Source organism: Zalophus californianus, chromosome 7 (assembly GCF_009762305.2).
Source record: "Zalophus californianus isolate mZalCal1 chromosome 7, mZalCal1.pri.v2, whole genome shotgun sequence".
Lineage (NCBI taxonomy): Eukaryota > Metazoa > Chordata > Mammalia > Carnivora > Otariidae > Zalophus > Zalophus californianus.
In genome coordinates, this window is record NC_045601.1 from 99,301,675 (window position 1) to 99,324,301 (window position 22,627).

Consider the following 22,627-nt stretch of genomic DNA (forward strand, 5'->3'; position numbering starts at 1 on the left):
TAGTTCTCTTTTTTTGTGGTATCTTTGTCTGGTTTTGGTATCAGGGTAATGCTGGCCTCATAGAATGAATTTGGAAGCTTTCTTTCATCTTCTATTTTTTGGAATAGTTTGAGAATAGGGATAAACTCTTCTATAAATGTTTGGTAGAATTCTCCTGTGAAGCCATCTGGTCCTGGACTTTCGTTTTTTGGGAATTTTTTGATTACTGATTCAATTTCATTGCTGGTAATTGGGCTCTTCAAGTTTTCTGTTTCTTCATGCTTCAGTTTTGGTAGGTTATATATTTCTAGGAACTTATCAATTCTGTCTAAATTGTCCAGTAATTGGCATATAATTTTTTTATAATATTCTTTTCCAATTCTTTGTATTTCTGTGTTGTCGGTTTTTATTTCTCCTCTTTTATTTATGATTTTGCTGATTTGAGTCCTCTCTCTTTCTGTTTTGACAAGTCGGGCTACAGGTTTATCAATTTGATCAATCTTTTCAAAGAACCAACTCCCGGTTTCGTTGATCTGTTCTATTGTGTTTTATATTTGTTTGTGTCTATTTCCTTTATTTCTGCTCTAATCTTTATTATTTCCTTCATTCTGCTGGTTTTGGGTTTTGTTTGTTCTTTGTCTAGCTCCTTTAGATGTCAGGGTAGGTTGTTAATTTGAGATTTTTCTTGCTTCTTGAGGTAGGCCTGTATTTCTGTAAACTTCCCTCTTAGAACTGCTTTTGTTGCATCCCAAAGATTTTGGACCATTGTGTTTTCATTTTCATTTGTAATTTTTGATTTCTTCTTTGATTTCTTGGTTGACCCATTCATTGTTTAGTAACATGTTATTTAGCCTCCATGTATTTGTGGTCTTTCCAGATTTTTTCTTGTGATTTATTTCCGGTTTCATAGTGTTGTGGTCAGAAAAGATGCATGGTATGACTTCGATCTTTTTGGATTTATTGAGATTTGTTTTATGGCCTATTGTGTGATATATTCTGGAGAATGTTCCACATGTACTTGAAAAGAATGTGTATTCTGCTGTTTTAGGATGGAATGTTCTGAATATGTCCGTTAGATCTATATGGTCCCATATGTCCTCCAAAGACACTGCTTCCTCATTGGTTTTCTGGATGATCTGTCCATTGACATAAGTGAGCTATTAAAATGCCCTACTGTTATTGTATTTGTATCTATTATTTCCTTTATGATTGTTATTAACTGTTTATGTATTTGGGTGTTCCTATGTTGGTGCATAAATAATTACAATTGTTATATCTTCTTGTTGGATTTTCCCCTTTATTATTATATAGTGTCCTTCTTTGTCTCTTGTTACAGTTTTTCTCTTAAAGTCTATTTTTTCTGATATAAGTATTGCTACCCCGGCTTTCTTTTGACATCCATTTGCATGGAAAATGTTTCTGTATCTCCTCACTTTCAATCTATATGGGTCTTTAGATCTGAAATGAGTCTCTTGTAGGCAACTTATAGATGGGTCTTAAATTTTTTATCCATTCCGTCACCCTATGTATTTTGATTGGAGCATTTAGTTCATTTACATTCAAAGTAATTATAGATAAGTATGTATTTATTGCCTTTTTGTTACTTGTTTTGTGGTTGTTTTTATAGATCTTCTCTAATCCTTTTTTCTCTTGCTTATCTCTCTCATGGTTTGTGCAGCATGGTTTGTGGTTTTTAATTTTGGTGAAGTCTAGTTTGTCCTATTCTTGTTGGTACTTATGCTTTGTTGTCATATCTAAGAAATAATTGCCTAATCCAATGTCACTAGGATTTATGCATATTTTTTCCTGAGAGTTTTATAGTTTTAGCTTTTGCATTTAGGTATTTCATTTATTTTAATTTTTGCTTATGGTGTGAGGTAGGGGTCTGTCTTAATTTTCTAGGGCTGCTTATCCAGGTACCAGAAACCGGACGGCTTAAACAACAGAAATTTACTGTCTCACAGTTCTGGAGGCCAGAAGTCAAGGATCAAGGTGTCGACCAAGTTGATTCCTTCTGAACCAGCCTATGAAGGAGAATCTGTTTTGTGCCTCTCCCTTAGCCTTTGGTGGTTTGCTGGCAATCTTTGGTGTTCCTTGGCTTGGGGAAACATCACCCTGATCTTCTCTTCCATCTTCACTTGGTGTTCTCCCTGTATCTTTTCTGTGTCCAAATTATTCCTTTTTATGAGGATATTAGTCATATTGGATTGAGGCCCACACTCCAGTATGACTTCATCTTAACTGATTACAGCTGCAATGACCCTCTTCCCAAATTAGGTCACCTTTTGAGGTATTTGGCAGGTGGGACTTCAAAATATGAATTTTGGGGGAAACATTTCAACCTAAAACAGGGTCCAACTTCATTCTTTTGTATGTGGATATGCCGTTGTTCAATTTTGCGTATATGTGAAAAAATAGTAGTATAACATCTTAGAAGTGGAATTGCTGAGTCAAGAGGTTATGCACATTTAAAATTTTGACAATACCAAAATATTCTCTTCAGAGGTTTTATAGTTTATTGTCTGTGTAGCAATATATATGACTATATACTTACCACATCTTACTAACACAATGTGTTACCAAACTTTTTGATATTTGCCTATTTTATGGAAGAAAAATAACATTTCATTGTAGTTTTACTTTGCATTTACTTTGCTAAGAGAGAAATTAAATATCTTTTCATAAGTTTAAGAAGCATCGTATTTTCTTTTCAGTCACCTGTCCATCTCCTTAGCCCACTTTTTTTCAATTGGATTATTTTTCTTTCTTACTGATTTTAAGAGCTTTTTAAATATATTGTGGATGTAAGCCCTTTATATGTTTGTCTACTTGTTTATTATTTTTGTAATTCATTTTTTTATTATTAACATATAATGTATTATTTGTTTCAGAGGTACAGGTCTGTAATTCATCAGTCTTACACAACACACAGCGCTCACCACAACACATATCCTCCCCAATGTCCATCACCTAGCAACCTCATCCCCCTACACCTCTCCCCTCCAGCAACCCTGGAGTTTCCTGAGATTAAGAGTCTATTATGGTTTGTCTCCCTCTCTGGTTTTGTCTTGTTTCATTTTTTCCTCTCTTCCCCTACGATCCTCTGCCTTGTTTCTCAAATTCCACATAGCAGTGAGATCATATGGTACTTGTCTTTCTCTGATTGACTTATTTTGCTTAGCATAATACCCTCTAATTCATCCACATCATTGCAAATGGCAAGATTTCATTTTCTGATGGCTGCGTAATATTCCTCTGTGTGTGTGTGTGTGTGTGTGTGTGTGTGTGTGTGTGTGTGTGTGTATCTCACATCTTCTTTATCCATTCATCTGTCAATGGACATCTGGGCTCTTTCCATAGTTTTGCTACTGTGGACATTGTTACTATAAACATTGGGGTGCAGGTGCCCCTTTGGATCACTACATTTGTATCTTTGGGGTAAATATCCAGGAGTGCAATTGCTGGGTTGTAGGGTTGCTCTATTTTCAACTCTGAGGAACCTTCCTGCTGCTTTCCAGAGTGGCTGCACCAGCTTGCATTCCCACCAACAGTGTAGGAGGGTTCTCCTTTCTCTGCATCCTTGCCAACATCTGTCATTTCCTGACTTGTTAATTTTAGCCATTCTGACTGCTGTGAGGTGGTATCTCATGGTTTTGGTTCGTATTTCCCTGATGCCAAGTGATGTTGAGCACTTTTTCATGTGTCTGTTGGCCATTTGGATGTCTTCTTTGCAGAAATATCTGTTCATGTCTTCTGCCCGTTTCTTGATTGGATTATTTATTCTTTGGGTGTTGAGTTTGATAAGTTCTTTATAGATTTTGGATACTAGGCCTTTCTCTGTTATGTCATTTGCAAATATCTTCTGCCATTCTGTTGTTGGTTGTCTTTGGTTTTGTTTCCTTTGCTGTGCAAAAGCTTTTTATCTTAATGAAATCCCAATAGTTCATTTCTGCCTTTGTTTCCCTTACCTTTGGAGATGTGTCTATGCGGTAAGTGTATCAATCTTTCTTTTATGGCTTTGGGATTTATAAAATACTTAGAATGGGCTTTGCCTCTCTGAAATTATATAAAAATAAGTTTTCCCATATTGCCTTCTCTTTCTTTTAATGTTTTCTTTTTTTAAAATAAAAGTTTAAATATTTGATCACTTTGGAATTTATTTTGGTGAGGATGTGAGGTAGGAGATCAGATTTAATTTTTTCAATACTATTCACTTATTTTACTTATTAGAAAATTCATCTATTTTTCACTTATACGAAATGCCACATTTATCATTTCCTATAGCCTCTTACTTTTCTGGGTTTATTTCTAAACTTCCTATTCTGTTTCAGTGATCTGTCTGAATGTGCATGTTTTATTATTGCATTTTTTACATTTTAATTATAGTAGTTTTATAAGATACTTTAATGTCTGACAGAAGACCCCTTTGGTCTTATTTTTCAAATTTTGTATTTTGTCTATTGCTGTTATTTTTTTTATATTTTAAAATCAGCTTGTCTAAGTTAAATAAAAAATCCTCTTTGTATTTTTATTGGGATTGTATTGATGCCTCAGTTTATTTTGAAAGATATGCTACCTTCATGAGGTTCATTTTTTTCTACCTATTTATTTTAGTTTTTTTAAATTTAAGTTTTAATCCATCTATTAAGTTCCACAGTAGCATTTCAAAGGTTTCTTCAAATTCTTCATGTTCTTGAATATTTCTTGTCAACATTGTTTTCAGATATTGTATCTTTTATGTTACTATTGTAAATTGGCTCTTTTCTTCAGTTTGCCCTGAATCTTCAGGGCAAGTTCATATATTTAACTTCAGGGTATAATTCCACCCAGTCACATTCTCCTGAAAGGTGTTCATCAGGTTGGATAAGTTCTGCTGTCTCACCCTAACATGCTTGGGGAAGATAACCTTGTTCCTGCACCCACTTCCCACTCTCAAGGTGTATGTGTCTCCCTGTTTGGTGGCCTCCTTGCCTCTCTTGTATCCCCATCTGGGGAGATGGCAGACTGGAATCATTGCCCACAGGAATAATAAATGAGATTTCTATTTGTTAGCTTGATCAAGTGCTGGTCCTCCAAATGTGTGGCATAATATCACTACGATTAGTGCCATGTCTCTTCATACCGATGTCTACAGCAAGGAGACAGAAGTTTCTGTGTTTGTTTTTCAGTGGTTAGTACAGAAATCCTGATGGCGGTGGAAGGTGATGTCAGTCACCTCTACAGCATCATGGAGGCTAGAACCTAGTATTTGTGGTATCAAATCATGAAGCTGGAAGGGTTAAGGCTGTCATTTAAAGATGAGGGAGTGAGAACCAGTGAACTCAGGGTCAATGTTACAAATGGTCTGCTTTAAGTGGCAGAGTGATCTGTGGCCCTGACTTTGGGCCCCAGCACTTTGTACCATGATGCTCTCTTATACTTGATATCTCAGAAAGAGAATAAGTTCTATAGGATTGGCAGGGATGATATTTAAAACTCTAGGGCAGGAAGAGTTTTCAGAGACCATCTACTTTACTTCCCTGACTGTTGGCAGCATTTATCTATGTTTTATTTTTAAATATCTCCAGGATGTGTTACTCCTTCTCTCTGCCTTCTACTTACCATTTCTCCCTGTTTATCTAGTAGTTTATATATTTAGCATCAGTCTTTTTCTGCAGTTTGAGCAGGATTTGTGTTTTGACTAAGGAGCTTCATATTTTAATTTCATTTTCTCTCTCTTGTGGACAATTAATTTTTGTCTACCTGTATGGCTCTTCATTCCATCTGAAAATGCTTTATTTATTGCAGGAGGGCTCTGGGCCACCATCCAAGGCTCTGGTTTGGAAGATGTGAGCCTGGTATTATTTGGATCTCGGTCTTGTGCCATCAACATCACCACACGAAGTTCACGAAGAATTCAATGCAAAGTTCCACCCAGAGTAAGTGGAATCTCCTCTCACGTGGGTGGCCATTACTAATGTGTAGTGTAAGGGTTTTCACAAATCTTTTTTAGAACTTAATTAACCAACATGACCTTTTCATCATGAGAGTATGCTAATATTGGTGATATTGCCTATCTTGCAATAAAGTGGGAGGCTGACTCCACCAGTGGGGCTTGCAATTAACATCAGTTGATTTCTTTTAAAAGAACACAATCAGGCAGTCCCAGTTCATACTCTCAGTGAATAATAATGCCACAGAATAAATGGATTTATCTAGTGCATATTCTGGGTATTGATTTGCAAAACTTACATATATTATCATCTCATTTCTCTCTTAAGCAAGCAACAATAACTTAGTTTTCACTAGCACTTTTGTTTTCTGGCATGGATATAAATGGTGGGACTTAGAAACTTCTAGAATGTCTGGTTCCTGTAAAATGTCTTCCTAATTATTCTCTTATGCTTCTTTTTTCCCTTAAAAACAAGTCCCTGAGCTTTCCCTTTCTTCTTCAGTTAGTGCTATCTCATAGCCTACTAGGAGATTTGAGTCCACATTCTTCCCTGGTTCTGCTGGTGAGAGTCATGCTCACAGTGGAAGTTGAACTATCTATTCACAGTTCAGTGTCATCAACATTCTCAGCACGTTCATGACCCTGAAGGATGAGTGTTTACTGAACAGATAGAGACCCCTGGGAGAGAAATTTCAGAATCATCTTTGATCTCTGGCCCTACATTTTTATCTTATCTAGTTATTCAAATATTGTGAAATGTTCACATTTACATATAAACTGTATGGAATTCCAATATATAGTTGTACAGTAATTTGTTTAACTCTTCCCTATTATTGGACATTAAGATAATTTTCAAAATATCCTATTTTAAACAACAGAAATTTGATCATCCCACTACATTTTGGAGCATATTTATTTTTTCTCAGGATAAATGAATCTAAAGCTTTTGATATGTAGTATCCTCTTATCTGAAATTTCTTTTGGTAAAATTTGCATGGTTCAGATTTTTTTTGCTAGAGAGAATAAGCATTAAAAAACAAACTTTAAATTTTGATCCAAGTAATACATGCAAAGATTAAAAGGAAAATAGTAAAACAATCCTGCTCTCTTACCTCTTTGCACCCTTCTTCAAGTTCCCTTTTTTGAAACAACTACTTTTAATTTTTTGAATGTAGTTACAGTACCATTTCTTTTTAAATCAATAAACTATGTTTACATTATTATAACTATTTTAATGATGTGGGCAGAATCAGGTAATATATTTTTTATTTTATAGTTTTTTTCCTTAGAGATTCTAATTCTTTTTCCTAATATGTTTTCCTCATAATAAAAATCCTCTATCTTAAAAAAAATCTCATCACATCAATTACTTTTTTTCCTTGAAGCTCTCTGTTCTCCTGCTTCAATCTAACTTGGTATTTTCTTGGTTTATTCTACAGATTTCATCCTAGCACTTCCCTTGATTGCTCTTCTGGGTAGATTCACTGTCTTTTGGAGTTCATATCTTCTTTTTTGGCTGTTGTTTATGTTATGAGACCATAGCCTAAAGAAACATCCTAGGAAAGAATATGTGGGAGGGAAGTTTTCTGAGTATTTCCATGTCTGAAAATATTATTACACCTGATGGATAGTTTAGCTAGGTATAGATATGTTTGAAATTGCCATTTTTTTTGCAGAACCAACTGATGTGCTAATTGCATATCATTCTTATTTACTCTTTAATCAGTTGGATGCCACACTTGCCTATTCTAAGTAATTGTCACTGTATGTGTGAGTGTGTGAGAAAGGGAAAGAGAGAGAGTGAGAGACTTGAAAGTAGCAATATACTTAAAAAAATAATTTTCTTGAAATTAACCTTTTAAACTAATTCTATATGGACTTCTCTCAAGTCAGTCTTATTTACAGAGGTTTGATTTTAAAAACTGATTTTTCAGGGGAAAGATGGACCCATTGTGAATTTGACTGTGGTTACAGGGAACCATTCTGCAGTTCTTCCTATGGCATTTACATATGTCTCCTCTTTAAATCCAGTGATCATGTCTCTGAGCAGAAACAGGAGCAACATAGCAGGTAAAATACATGATACTGCAACATCTTTTTATTTTTAGACCATTGATCCTATAAAGAAGGCAAACAATGGTCTCTTAATTATATCGAAGATAGCATTATATTTTGAATGGAAATTATTTTTCTGGAAACTGGAACACTGCAATTTTCATTTTAGCCATCACTGAGTAAATCTTCTTATATCTATTTTTTTCCTCTATAAAATTGGGACCATTTCCATCATGAAAATGACATGAGAATTCAAAGGTAACAATTCAATATATACTTATTGAGCACCTGCTATATGCCAGTGATAGCACAGACATGTAATAGACTTTAATCCCTGCCATTAATTTATAAGATTATTATTTTAAGTTTATAGGTTAAGAAACTAAGGAACAGGGAACTGAAATAACTTATCTAAGATGTTACCTTTAGTAAGTAACAGAGCTGTGATTTGAACCCAAGCAGTCTGGTTGCAGATTCTAAGCAGTTAACCATTCATAGTTTGCTGTAAAATACCATTTTTTTTTGGCATCAGGTTCTATTGCAGTAGCTATTTGATATGATTAGAGAAGAAGGTGTTCTGATTAACCAAGAATTCTTATTCCTTGAGACATACTGTGTATAAAAAGAAGGAATTGTTTAGCATAGAACTACCTGAAACAATTTAATCTTTCATTGATAACTCAGATGATATGATAGGATGAGCTTGTAACAATTTATTATTATGTCATACCATATCAATTTAGAAAAGTACCAGGTAACATGTCTTTCTGGGTAACTGAATGCCAGATAAGAGAGAGTTTATGGCAGCCATATCTAAGGATTTATTATAAAAGGCCAACACATTTCCCAAAGAAAAAACTTGGATTCAATTTTTCTGGTACTATTTTCATTTTCCATTGCTCAAGAGCACATAAATAAAGGGACATGTCCTTTAGCTTCTCAATATTGTTCAGCTCAGTTAGTGCAGAAGAAGAATTTGATGCCTCAGGTGACCAAAGTGTGTAAAATTCCTTGGTGGTATAAGAGTCTTCCCAACGAAATAGGAAAGAGAGGAGGGAGTTCTGTGTTCTATTCAGATTCCAAGATTTTGGCTTTTAATACAATTTCCTATCTATGATGAAAAGAATTAGTACATTACATCAGTGCCTCAGAGGCATCTAGGATTAGCTTGACAATAGAACAAGAACCCAAGGAGTTCATGTTATTGATATTTACAACATGATGCATGATTTGCAGAATTTCCACTTGCATTTAAATCTTTCTACAGGGAGAATAAGGAAGAACATGTTATAAAATCCCCAAAGAGTGGCAGCCTACTGGGAAAGTCTCCTTTATAGTTGGAATGCTATAAATCTCCACCCAGGAGATGATGATGTTGATGGTAACAGTGAAGCCAAGATGAAATTGAAGAAAGAGAGGAAGAGGGATAGGGGAGGGGGAGGATGAACCTAATGTGCAGAACCATGCATGTGGTTTTTGTGGTTAGGCAGTACTGGATCTGAATGAATCCAAGCTCAGCCACTCCTTGGGCAAGATAGTTGAATTCCTTCATCTTTAGTGTCTCTACCTGCTAGGTGGGAATAATTCTTTCAAGGTTACTGTGAAAATTGGAGGTAAACTAGGTAAAAGTAATTGAATCTAGGAACCAACATGGAGTATGTACTCAACAAATGCTTTGTGGAGTGAATGGCATCATTCTGCCAGATGCTGAGTGTTATATAGATAAGCCAAAGATGTCCTGTGTCTATTGGCCCTATGTTGTTTACTACTTGACAGCAGGCTGGGACCCATTTGCTCAAAAACATGCCAATGTCAAACTCAAATTTTTACATAACCAATTATTTAAAATATGAACCCCCCCAATAAAACCCCAGATTTTTAGCCTTTTGGAGCCTGCCATTTTGCATACCCTGCAAAACTGTATCCAACCTCTGTTAGCGATAGATAAGATAAACTTGGGGGCTATAAAAGACTGTAAGCCACTGATGCCCTTTGGAGGTCTCCAAGCCAGAGACTACTGCTGAGTGACATCATCTAAACACATAGCCCCCTCTCCCTCATCCCAGGGAGTTCCCTTGCCTTCCTACCCTTCTGGGTGGTGGTCTCCTAATGTTGCCTGTGGAAGGTCTCATGCTGTGAGATTTTGGTAGCCATGCAAACCTGTCAAAGCACTACCCATATAAAACTCATTTTTTTGTGCTCTTGCCACCTCATTGTCATGTCTTTTTTCTTGTTCAGCCCTGAAACCCTTCAAAGTCAATACACTGAGGTTTCAGACTTCACAGTAGAAATGAAGTTGGGAAGGCATGAAGAAGTAAAGAGGGTGTGGAGCAAGAAAGAAAATGAAGTTAATGGAGGGCTTTTGAATGATGTACTGTACCAGAGACTGTCCTAGGATGTCTAACTTAATCCTTACAGTAAGGTGGGCTTACCATCTTACTGATGGAAAATCCAAGGCTTTGAGAGCCCAAAGTAAGTCATCCAGACTCACAGAGATAGGAAAATGGCAGAGCAAGGATTTGAACCTAGAGTCAGTCATCCCAACACCCCACAACCCCTTGTGTTTGACTTTTCTCTTTCAAGTAGGCTCTTCTCCTCCTCACCTAATGGACTGTGCTATTCTGTAGATGCCAACTCTGTAGTTCTCAAACGTTAGCAGCTAAAGGAGTTTTAGACATGCTTTAGCCTGAGCTGAGTCTCTGTGAGACACAGGAGAGGTACATGTATTTATTTCCACTTTTGCCATTGCATGCTTGATTTCTGGCTCTTGTTGAGACTCCGTTGTCTGAAGACTGGATTTCTCCTCCCCTGTCTCTCCAATTAAGTTAATAGACTGGAAGAAAGCTTCAATCACATCATTTTCTTGCTTAGAAACCATTGGAGGGCCCTGCTGTCTACTGAATTAGGTAAAAACCTCTTAGGATTTCTTTCTTGGTCTTCAGCCATATACCCACTATCAACCTGACCTAATCCCATAGAGTCCCTGACTATGTACATGTATCTGGTCTTCCAGAAAGTCACCCAATTCTCTTTCCTTCTCTCCAAGCCACTGGAGGGTTAAATGAGAAAGTGCTACAAAAGACTTTGGATAAAACTGTGAAGTTTTTAGAATTGAATTGTAAACCCCCTACTGTTTATCACTTCCTCTTGGGACTTATTTTTCAAATAAAATTTCAAGCGCCATCTTGTCCATGAGGTCTTTCTTGATATTCAGAATGCTTGTGTGGTTTGAACAAACCCACTGCTTGATTTTCACCTCATACAGCGTGTCTTGTACCGAAGCTATTTTAACACCTATTTTACTAACTTTGAAGTCTCTTTGAAGGCAAGGTCTGTGTTTAACTTATTTTTATTCCCTTTGTGGCATCTTCTTGGTACTCAGTAACTATTTAAGGTAAAAGGAATTGAGTTAAAGTGTTGATACCATACATGGCATTTTAGTAAAGTTGCTAATTAAACTAAAAAGGCAATGAAATGTAAGAGAGGACTGGGCTTAGGCCTTGATATTTCCCTTAAGTAGCTATTAAACATTGGCTGCTGGGCCTTACTTTCCTCAAAAGCTGAATGCCAGTGCTCCTAACTGCTCTGCCTATGTCATGAGGACAGTGTGAGGAGGAAATGGGATGCCACGTGTGAAAGTGGTCAGCGCACTCTGTGGTACTGCACTCCTACACAGCATTATTAAGGGGTTCAATGTACATGAAGTATAGCTTTAGACTTCTGTCAGCAGCAAAGAGGAAGTTAAAGAAAAGGACTTGGGGGTTAAGTGTCCGACTCTTGGTTTTGGCTCAGGTCATGATCTCAGGATCCTGGGATTGAGCCCCACATCGGGCTCCATACACAGTGGGGAGTCTGTTTGAGGGTTCTCTCTCTCCCTCTTCCCCTCCCCCCACTCATGCGCATGCATGCACGCTCTCTCGCTCAAAAATAAATAAATCTTTTAAAAAAAGACTTGGGGTGCTGGGTGCTGGTTGTGAAGACCATCAGCCCCCCACACTACTTCTCGATTTATCTTTGCGTCTTGATTTGCTTTTGCATGGAGTTAAATTAGTGCCTCTGGAGTACAATAGTCCTGACAATTTTGCTTTTTATGCCTTGAGATTGTAGGCAGTGGCTCAATTATTCTGAGAGTTACTAGAAGTTTCATGAAAAAAATTTGACTGGCATTGAAATGTTCAGTTAGAGTGGTATGCACAGGGCTGACCACGTATTTAATCCTGAAAGATAGGTTTAGATTGCATAAGTGGTTGAGGTCACAAAACCACATCGCAGAGGCTAATGGATTCTTTTCAACGCAGGAGGTGAGACCCTTTTCATCAGAATGGCACTTCTGGTGAACTACACCGATTTGGATGTGGAAGTTCACGTTCAGGACACTGTGGCTCCAGCTCACGTGCAAATGCCTCAGGGCCTAGAGGTGGTGCTGCCCCCGCTGCCCGCCGGCCTCCATCGGCTCTTAGTCTCCATCAATGGGGTCAGCATCCGCTCACGAAGGTGAGGTGGACGTTTGCCATTCGTTTTAGGTCTCTTTCATGGTCTAGGGATTCAGTTGAGGAATTCTGGCTTTGACTTAGGTCTTCACTTTCCCCCCTTCTTCTGAAGTTAGGTGATAAACGCATGCGAATCATACAATTTGAAGAAATCTCAGAGACCCTCCCAGATGATTCACTCTCAAGACCCATCCAAGGGCAATGTTTGGCTTATTAGTTGGGGAAGAGAGACTTTCTGGAACTAAGATGTCATGGCTTTTGGTTAAGGTGGGGGTGCGGTGAGCATTTATATATGTTGGGGGTATATTCTGTGCTTTAATTAGAGTCTGTGACTAAATAAGACCTTTAATAAGATTGTGTCTGGGGCTTTGAATAAATGGCTTACAATTATTGCCCAAGCTGTGCTCAGATCCTCTTTGCTCCAACGTCTCTCTGCCTAGTATTTCTCCAGAAGTTCCCTCTCCTCATTCCAGAAAGTTACCTAAACTGTATGGGGCTGACGCCACCACATGATACTGGCCCAGGAAAATGTCCCACACAACATTTTCTCCCCATTGTGTCCTTTCTTCTCTGGGAGACAGGGCCATTCACACCTGCTCTCCCTCACTGCTCCCTGTGTCTGTTCTTCTCTCCCCGATACCAATGTCTCTCTGTCTTGTTCCTTCCTTTCTCTCTTTCTGACTCAGTTATTTTATAACAATCTCCCCATTCTCTGCAGGGTTGATCTTCACATCCAGTACATCACAGAAGTTTTCAGCATTGAACCTTGCTGTGGGTCCCTTCTGGGTGAGTGGTTCTCATATCATTTATTCAGCAGGTCTGCTCACTGGATATTCACGTTCTGTTCCTGGATTTGAACCAGTGAGACCAGAGATGGGACATCAGGGAGAGGAGCTTCCCTTGTGCTCTGGGAATTGAGGGGTGTACTTTGAAGGGTGTGGAAACCAGTGAGCCCCAGTCACCTCAGGAAATTGACAAAATTTATGACAAGATGTGCCTGGTTTTGTTTGTCTGATGAGAAGAGGCTGAAACACCCAATGGATAGCACATCTCTAGAGGATATTAGAAAAAAAAGGGAAGAGCATCCTATGTTATCCTTTTAGATACTGGAGGTGCAAGGAGAGAAGGAATGAGTCTGGTGTCCTCACTTTCCTCTGGGGATGCAGATAAGGACCCAGAAGGAGTTAGAAACACAAATGTCAGTATGGGAGATATAAGGATAAGACAAAAATCTGGAAAACTATTCATTTTTAGAAAAAAATTGAAAGCTATAATCTGTATGCGAATAATCATTGTGATAGTGTATGCAATAGTGCTTTATCTTTTTTGAGTATAGTAAAATCCTTTTGAAAGTTGCTTGCCTAGACTGCAAGTTTGGTCATGATATGAGGTACCTTGCTCCAACCCCTGTTCTGAAGATGGAGCTTGCTTGTCCCTCAACTAGAGAGACAAAATCTAGGAATATAGTAGCAGGATCACAAGCATGTTTCAATATTTCAATGGCTCTTGAGATGTCTCAAAACACACACGTGCACACACACGGAGATATGCCTACATGATATATGGACTATTGGACTATCACATAGAATAATAGAGAAGGTAAGTATAAGACTTCAACAAGTTGGAATTTTTATCAGTGTATAAGTTGAATATATACAGAACAATCTACATATACTCTACATCATAACATATAGAATAATAGGGAATAATATGTGAGATCATATGGCAAATGACAAGAAGACTAAGGAATTTGATTTTCCATTAACATAGACATTATACATATACTCTCTCTACATAATAATTATATAAAATATTATTACAGATTAACATGCCAGATAACATAGCAGTGACAAGAACACTTCCAGAAATAAGATTTTTCATTAGTGTCTACATTGATCAAAGTGGCTTCTAGGATCTTTAAATATACTTGAAAATTTTGTCTGAGGTATTATAAACATCCTTCCCCTATATAACAATTGACACTGTTTTACTATTACATGAATTTCAGCCCATCTAACTCCTGACAAAATGATCACAAATTTAACATTGATGAGGTGAGATGAAGTTGCTGAGGTTTTGCTAACAGCCCACCTTCCACTTAAATTGCACTGGGGTTTACGCAGGTGCTGTGAGTTTCTAGTTCCGAATATCAACTTTTAAGTTTTGTTTTCGATGTTCATGCTTTAGGTGGAACCATCCTCAGCATCTCGGGAGTAGGATTCAGCAGGGACTGCACTCTGGTTTGGGTGCTTGTGGATAATCGGACCTGTGACATCGTGAACTCAACAGACACGATCATCTGGTGTGAGACCCCGCCCGCTGCCCTGCTGCCTGACATGGCTGTTCCTGCTGTCCCAGCCCCCGTGGAGGTCTGGGCTGGCAATGTATCCTCTGCCCGAGGACCCTTACCCAGCCTGGTGGGGAAGGGCTTTACCTTCATGTATGAAGCGGCAACAACACCAGTGGTCACTGCTGTGCGAGGAGAAATGACCAGTAGCAGCCTGAAACTCTCTGTGGAAGGAAGTAATCTCCCCAACTCAGTGATCCTTCTGGGGGTCTTAAACTGTGATCTGGAGGCACAGTCATTAAGGAACAACATGAGCCTGTCTGGGTGCTCTTTTCCTCTTCACAGTTTGGAGGCGGGCATCTATCCTCTCCAAGTTCGTCAAAAGCAGATGGGGTTTGCTAACATGTCGGCAGTGCCCCAACAATTTGTGATAACACCCCAGATAATGGCCATCTTGCCGACCCATGGGTCTGCTTGTGGCGGGACTGTACTCACAGTGAGGGGGCTGGCTCTCAACTCTAGGAAGAGGTCAGTTCGGGTGGACCTTTCAGGTCCATTTACTTGTGTGATTTTGAGCTTGGGGGACCAGACAGTCCTCTGTCAAATGAACAGAGTGGGTGACCACTTGCCTGATGCTTCCTTCACCCTGAACATCACAGTCCTGGTCAATGGGCTACCCGCTGAGTGTCAGGGCAATTGCACTCTTTTCTTGCAGGAAGAGACAACTCCCATGGTGGACTCCTTGACCACTAACATCAGTGGGTCTCTGACCATGGTGCTGATTAGGGGTCGGAAGTTAGACATCACAGCAGAAGAGCCAATGGTGTTTGTGGATAATCACCTTCCCTGTGTTGTAACTTTCTTGAATGCAAGCCATGTGGCATGCTGGATAAGTGACTTGACCCCAGGACTCCACTATGTATCTGTTTTTCATACAAGAATTGGATATGCTTGTTTTGGCAATGTTTCCAGACACTTCTACATTTTGCCTCAAGTGTCTCATTATTTCCCCAAGAATTTCAGCATCCATGGCGGAAGCCTCTTGACCATGGAGGGCGCAGCTCTGCGAGGAGAGAACAGCACATTAGTTTTCATTGACCAGCAGGCCTGCCTGACAGTGAGCATCAGCTCCGAGCTCATCCAGTGCGTTGTTCCTGCAGGAAATGGCTCTGCGGGCCTGGTCATTGAGGTAGATGGACTTTCATACCAGATGGGAGTCATTGGTTACAGCAGTGCCTTCACCCCACAGTTACTCTCTATTTCTCAGACTGACGATGTCTTAACCTTTGTGGTGGCCCGGGTCTCAGGAGCTGAGAACGTTGACATTTTTCTTGGGATGTCACCCTGTGCAGGTGTCTCTGGCAACCACACGGTTCTCCAGTGTGTGGTCAGATCCCTTCCTGCTGGGGAGTACCCAGTCAGAGGGTACGACCGCATGAGGGGCTGGGCCTCATCCGTCCTGGTCTTCACATCCACGGTCACTATTTCGGCAGTGACTGAGAACTTTGGTAAGTCAAGCAAATAAGACAGACCTCTTTTTTTATGTAAATGAATTAATAGCTACTGTTACCACTCTAAAAGGTAGGAAATCAACTGCAATCTGAAAGACAGAAGGAGAGAGAAGCCTGATTGGCCTCCTACAGTCCACGTTTCCTCCTAAAACTTGTCTTTGGCATGCCCCCTGTATGAGGCTTTTTTTTTTTTTAATCAAGGAATTTGTGCAGATCCCGTAAGTGTGATTTTATTTTAATTTGATTTCTTAACCTGATTTAATTTGTGTCTTCCATAATTCCATCTGGAGGAGCTCGTAATTTGATCAACTAAGTAGTACATAGGTGCCTTCACCTCTTTTTTAGACCTCTCTGCCAGCCTGAATTATTTAAAACTTATTAAATATCATTAACTTTTACCATTTTGGAATTATTTCACAGATGAATCCACACCCCAGCACTAAGAGGCCAGTTGCGTAGCATGATTACATTGGTTGAACTGTTTTCTCCCTTTAGATAGATATATTGAAATTTGCCTTGCCTTTTTTTCCAGTGATGGCTTTGGTTTCTGTTCAGGTAAAGCCCTACTGCACTTGAGACCGCTCAAATTTGACTGTGATGCAGAAAGTACAGGGAAATTAAGGGAGCTGCATCTTAACACCGATGAAGTGCTAGCCAAGCCAGTTCTTAGAACAAATTTGTCTGGCCTTGGCTGGGTGGAATGCTATAGGGATTGGGATTTTGGTCCTGAGTGTGTTAGTAATTTAGTGGGGTACATTTTCTACTGATAAAGGGGTTTGGGCTGGATGACCCCTAGGTCCCCTTCCTTCTATGATTCCATGATTTTTATGATGAGAGAGCAGGGCTATGAAACACACCCTAAGCAAAGTGTTCTTCTTGGGTTTGTCAGGTGGGTGTAAGAACTACCGAGACTTGACCTGAGGGCAGTTAGACACTGGAACTCCATCTCAGTGTGCACTAGAGTTTGCCACATCTCTGAGAGTCCAGGTGACATTTACATTTTTTCTTGGTTCTCAGACTGAAGCAAAACATGGTGTTTGTTTAGAATTGTCATACTTGTCCCCATCAGGGACGGGTGCTGTCCTGCGTTACTGGCAGAAGTGTAAACTGGTACAACATTCTTTTGGAGAGAAATTTGGCAATATCCATCACATCTAAAACCTTACTTTTCCTTTGACCTGGAAATCCCACTTCTAACAGTTTGCAGCAGTTTTATGCAAATAAATGTACAATTCCTCGGCACCATTAATTATAGTGAGAGAGGAGAAATAAGAAAAGAATCAATCAATAGGAAAATTGCTAAATAAATTGTGGCATAATCATATAATGGAATTCTAAGTAGCATGCATCTATGTACACATACTTGGAAAATTGTATATGCTGTATCTTTAATGAAAAAATCAAGTTGTAGAAGAATATGTATAGAAAGATTTTCTTTTTTTTTAAGTAGGCTCCATGCCCAGTATGGAGCCCAATGCGGAGGTCGAACTCACGACCATGAGATCAAGACCTGAGCTGAGATCAAGAGTCAGACACTTAACTGACTGAGCCACCCAGGCGCCCCTAGAAAAAATTTCTTTGTATAAAAATATAGATGCTTAAAAAATTCTGGAAGGATTCACAAGAAACCAAACGTGACTAACTCTAAGCAGTGAGCTAAGTTGTTTAGTGGAAATTTTACTTTCATTGTATACTCTTTCGTATAAAAAAAATTAAGAATGATAAATCAGCATGACTTTTCTGTATAAAAATCATTACATTTGTATAGATTGTTGAATATGATTGGAATCTGACAGAACAAGGACTCCAGTCTCTGGAGGCCAGAGCTTAGTGGGAAGACGCTAAGGATATTGGAACATAAAGCCAGTTGGCTAGATTCTGGAGGGCAGAAAAAGAATGAAGGGGCAGCAAGAAAGCATGGATCTGAATTTTGAGTTAAGTAGAGAAAGAGAGATTTGCGTTTGTAATCATGAACTTATATTTTGTTTTGAAGGCTGCCTGGGTGGAAGGCTTGTGCATGTTTTTGGAGCAGGATTTTCTCCAGGGAACATCTCAGCTGCTGTGTGTGGTGCTCCCTGCCAGGTCTTGGCTAATGCTACAGTGTCAGCCTTCAGCTGCTTGGTCCTGCCCCTGGATGGTCTGTACAAATGCCACATATTTTTTTAAGGGTATACATAAAAATGATATTCTTTGGTTAACTGCATTTTTGTGATCAATGCTGTATTGACACCCAATTTTTCTATGTGTTCTTGGGAAGAGGATTTCTCTATTCCCCATCTAAAATGTTAGATGGGACTGCCTATTAAAATGGTTCAGAGTAACTTTTGTCATATTAATGGCAATGGAAAATTATCACCCGTGTTCTTGGTGGTTGTCATATGATGATGGAGAAAGTAATTGTGAGTTCTGAATATTTGTTTTAATGACAGCCTTAGACATCACGGAGCAAACAATCTCTTGGTGTTGTTCTGAGGTGGAATTGTTGAAAACATCTGCTTAGTGGAGGTACTAGGGTAGGGATTAGATCAGCGAGCTGGATTTCTCTTGCATATTTCCCTGGTGCGCCCAGTTCTGGAATTCTTATCATAGGCAAGAGAGCCAACACGAACACTGTCCTCTTATTCTGTAATGCCTGGGTAGTTACTCAGTAGAATACCATGATCTCTCATTGGTTTACGCATCACAGGCATCATGTAAATTGGGGTACAAGAAGCTATGTCTTTGTTAGAGAGAAAGGTACAAAGCTTTGATAGTCCCATGATGGGGCTTTCTAATAGTGGGTAATTACCCACTGAGCTTCAGAAAAAAAGTCAAAGGGAAGAAATTGCCATTATCACTAGAGGATCAGCTTAGCCAGCTGATTAACTTGTTTGCATAATCATAGATTTTGTACCTATGTGCTTAGAAACCGTTTGTACACATGCTTTCAGAATAGTGCTTTAAATTATATTCCTAACTTCTGTCTGCAACTTGAATGTGGGTAAAGGATTTACAAAGTGATCAAAGCATCACTTTATCTGAGCTTAGACAAAAATTCCACCACGGGTAATTGGTGATGGCAGTTTACATTAGATCGTTTTAGCCAAGAAGGGGAAGGAGGTGGAAGGGGGAGGGAGGGAAGGAGGGAGGCAGAGTGAAGAGAGAGAGAGAGAGAGATGATCCTTGTTTAAAATACAAACTAGAAATGGAACTTCCTATTATCATCATATGTATAAGCAGAGCATTATAGAAGAAAGATCTATTCCACGGAAGATTCCACAATAGGAAACTTAAGATAAAGTGGAAGAGTTAGGTTTAAGCTTCTTTACTTCTCCACTCTCCCTCCTGTGCATAGACCAGTGCTGGCACAGCGCATGTGCAAAATTAATGCTTAATGAAGGAATGAATGAATTGGGAAATTGTGGAAACAGAAAACCAAGACTCCATATTTCTAGTTTCCAATATTTAACTAATACTGCTACAGTCTCCCTCCTTTAAAAGGCTGTCACACATACACAGCTTAAGCTAATTAACTTTTTAAAACTCCTTGGTATTATGTCGAGACACAGTTTTGATTAGAAGTACAAAATAAAAATCACTGAGGTTTTTGGGACAGGTAAATTGTGATATTGGAAGGTTGATAACTCATAGAAGAAGAGGTATAGAAATTGTTACATCTTAAAAGACTCGATATAAGTTTAGAAAAGGACTTCTCAAAATGCCTTTATTTATTTATTTATTTATTTATTTATTTATTTATTTATTTATTTATTTTATTATTATGTTCAGTTAGCCAACATATAGTACATCATTAGTTTTTTTTAAATTTTATTTTATTATGTTACGTTAATCACCATACATTACATCATTAGTTTTTGATGTAGTGTTCCATGATTCATTGCTTGTGTATAACACCCAGTGCTCCATGCAGTATGTGCCCTCCTTAGTACCCATCACCAGGCTAACCCATCCCCCCACCCCCCTCCCCTCTAGAACCCTCAGTTTGTTTCTCAGAGTCCATAGTCTCTCATGGTTCATCTCCCCCTTCGATTCCCCCCCTTCATTTTTCCCTTCCTACTATCTTTTTCTTCTATCTTTTTTTTTTAACATATAAGGTATGATTTGTTTCGTAGGGATAGGTCTGTGATTCATCAGTCTTACACAATTCACAACGCTCACCATAGCACATACCCTCCCCAATGTCTATCACCCAGCCACCCCATCCCTCCCACCCCCCACCACTCCAGCAACACTCAGTTTGTTTCCTGAGATTAAGAATTCCTCATATCAATGAGATCATATGATACATGTCTTTCTCTGAATGACTTATTTCGCTCAGCATAATACCCTCTAGTTCCGTCCATGTCATTGCAGATGGCAAGATTTCATTTTTTTTGATGGCTGCATAATATTCCATTGTATATATATACCACATCTTCTTTATCCATTCATCTGTTGACGGACATCTTGGCTCTTTCCACAGTTTGGCTATTGTGGACACTGATGCTATAAACATCGGGGTGCACGTACCCCTTCGGGTCCCTACATTTTTATCTTTGGGGTAAATACTCAGTAGTGCAATTGCTGGGCCGTAGGGTAGCTCTATTTTCAACTTTTTGAGGAACCTCCATAGTTTTCCAGAGTGGCTGCACCAGCTTGCATTCCCACCAACAGTGTAGGAGGGTTCCCCTTTCTCCGCATCCTCGCCAACATCTGTTGTTTCCTGACTTGTTAATTTTAGCCATTCTGACTGGTGTGAGATGGTATCTCATTGAGGTTTTGATTTGGATTTCCCTGATGCCGAGTGATATTGAGCCCTTTTTCATGTGTCTGTTGGCCATTTGGATGTCTTCTTTGGAAAAATGTCTGTTCATGTCTTCTGCCCATTTCTTGATTGGATCATTTGTTCTTTGGGTGTTGAGTTTGATAAGTTCTTTATAGATTTTGGATACTAGCCCTTTCTCTGATATGTCACTTGCAAATATCTTCTCCCATTCTGTCGGTTGTCTTTTGGTTTTGTTGATTGTTTCCTTTGCTCTGCAAAAGCTTTGTATCAAAATGCCTTGATTTTTTAAAAAAGGAAAACAGAAGCTGGAAGCTGTAACTCTGACCTTTGCCACAAGGTGTCACCAAACACCCACTGATTGTGCAAGAGCAGCTCATTCACTTGGGAAATGGGTAATTGGACTTTCCTCTTTCATAAAAAAAGAAAAAATCTTTTTAAAGACTTTTAATTACAGTGTCTAAAAATGGAGAGGAACTGGTGAAAGCCAACTCTGTTGGTTTCTTACTTCAGACCCAGGATGGTATTCAGGGATTCTATCAAATTCCTGAGTTGGATAAAACATTTTGAATTTGTTTGTGTATTTTTTTTTCCTAGAAAGTTGGTCTGTAATGGACATCAAATGATCAAACAGAATGTGTCTCACAACTTGTTAGAAACTGCTAATAATTCCCCTACTTTCAGATAGGATTGCATATAATCAATTTAGTTAAGAATCTGTTATATTTTAAAAGGTTTTTGAAGAGGACTATCTCACAGCAGCATTTAGCCGTGTTTCTCAGTTGCCTTTGTCAGAGCAATCCATCCTTTTACTTAACTGATGCTCCCCCACACTCCTTTTTTCAAACTTAATCAGCCTTTCAGAATGCTGACTAATCTCAGTCCTTCTAACACAGTGGTTCTCAAGGGTATTATTACTGGGAATTACATTATTATTGAGACTATCATATTATTTTTTTTAAAGATTTATTTATTTATTTTAGAAAGACAGAGTGGGAGAGAGGGAGAGAGGGAAAGGCAGAGGCAGAGGGAGAGGAAGTCTCAAGCAGACTCCATGCTGAGCGCGGACCCTAAAGTGGGGCCCAATCCCAGGACACTGAGATCATAACCTGAGCCAAAACCAAGAGTCGGATGCTCAACAGCCTGAGCCCCCCAGGCGCCCCATAATATCATATTAATGTTGTTGCTGGAGCATCAGCATCAGCACCTGCGAGTTTGTTAGAAATGCAAATTTTGGGGCGACCTAATGAATCAGAAACTTTCCACTAACTAAACATTTTGGCATTTCTCTTCCGAGCCCTCTCTGAATTCCTACCTTTTTTCCCCCCTAATTTGAAGTCTCCAACTACACAACTCCTCTGTGTAAGCCAGTTCTGGCCCCATCAGGGAGCCTCGGAGGATTAACTGCCTTGAACCTGGCACCGGATTGGTTTTTACAACCATGTCGCTGTCTTGCTGTTTATAATCTTACTGTTACCTACGATTATTCCAAGGATGGTTTTTTTTCCTCCTTTTTTTTTTTCCTGACATGCTTGCGCACAGCTGGACGTTCCTCATGTGATATTTACACGAGTTTTCTTATTTTTTTTTTCCTGTGGTTTACGGCCTTCC

The 22,627-nt window shown here is 39.0% G+C and overlaps 1 protein-coding gene across 6 annotated transcripts in view; it reads left to right on the plus strand.

Annotated features, from left to right (window-relative positions):
• The window catches only part of PKHD1 (PKHD1 ciliary IPT domain containing fibrocystin/polyductin), a 471,355-nt gene that overhangs the window by 63,250 nt on the left and 385,478 nt on the right, over window positions 1-22,627 (plus strand). For all 6 annotated transcript variants that reach the window (XM_027602298.2, XM_027602301.2, XM_027602300.2 and 3 more), the window contains 6 exons: window positions 5,767-5,897; window positions 7,846-7,981; window positions 12,265-12,460; window positions 13,175-13,242; window positions 14,644-16,251; window positions 18,248-18,391. In XM_027602298.2, the coding sequence (XP_027458099.2) occupies window positions 5,767-5,897; window positions 7,846-7,981; window positions 12,265-12,460; window positions 13,175-13,242; window positions 14,644-16,251; window positions 18,248-18,391 (2,283 nt within the window). The remainder of the gene's footprint in view (window positions 1-5,766; window positions 5,898-7,845; window positions 7,982-12,264; window positions 12,461-13,174; window positions 13,243-14,643; window positions 16,252-18,247; window positions 18,392-22,627) is intronic.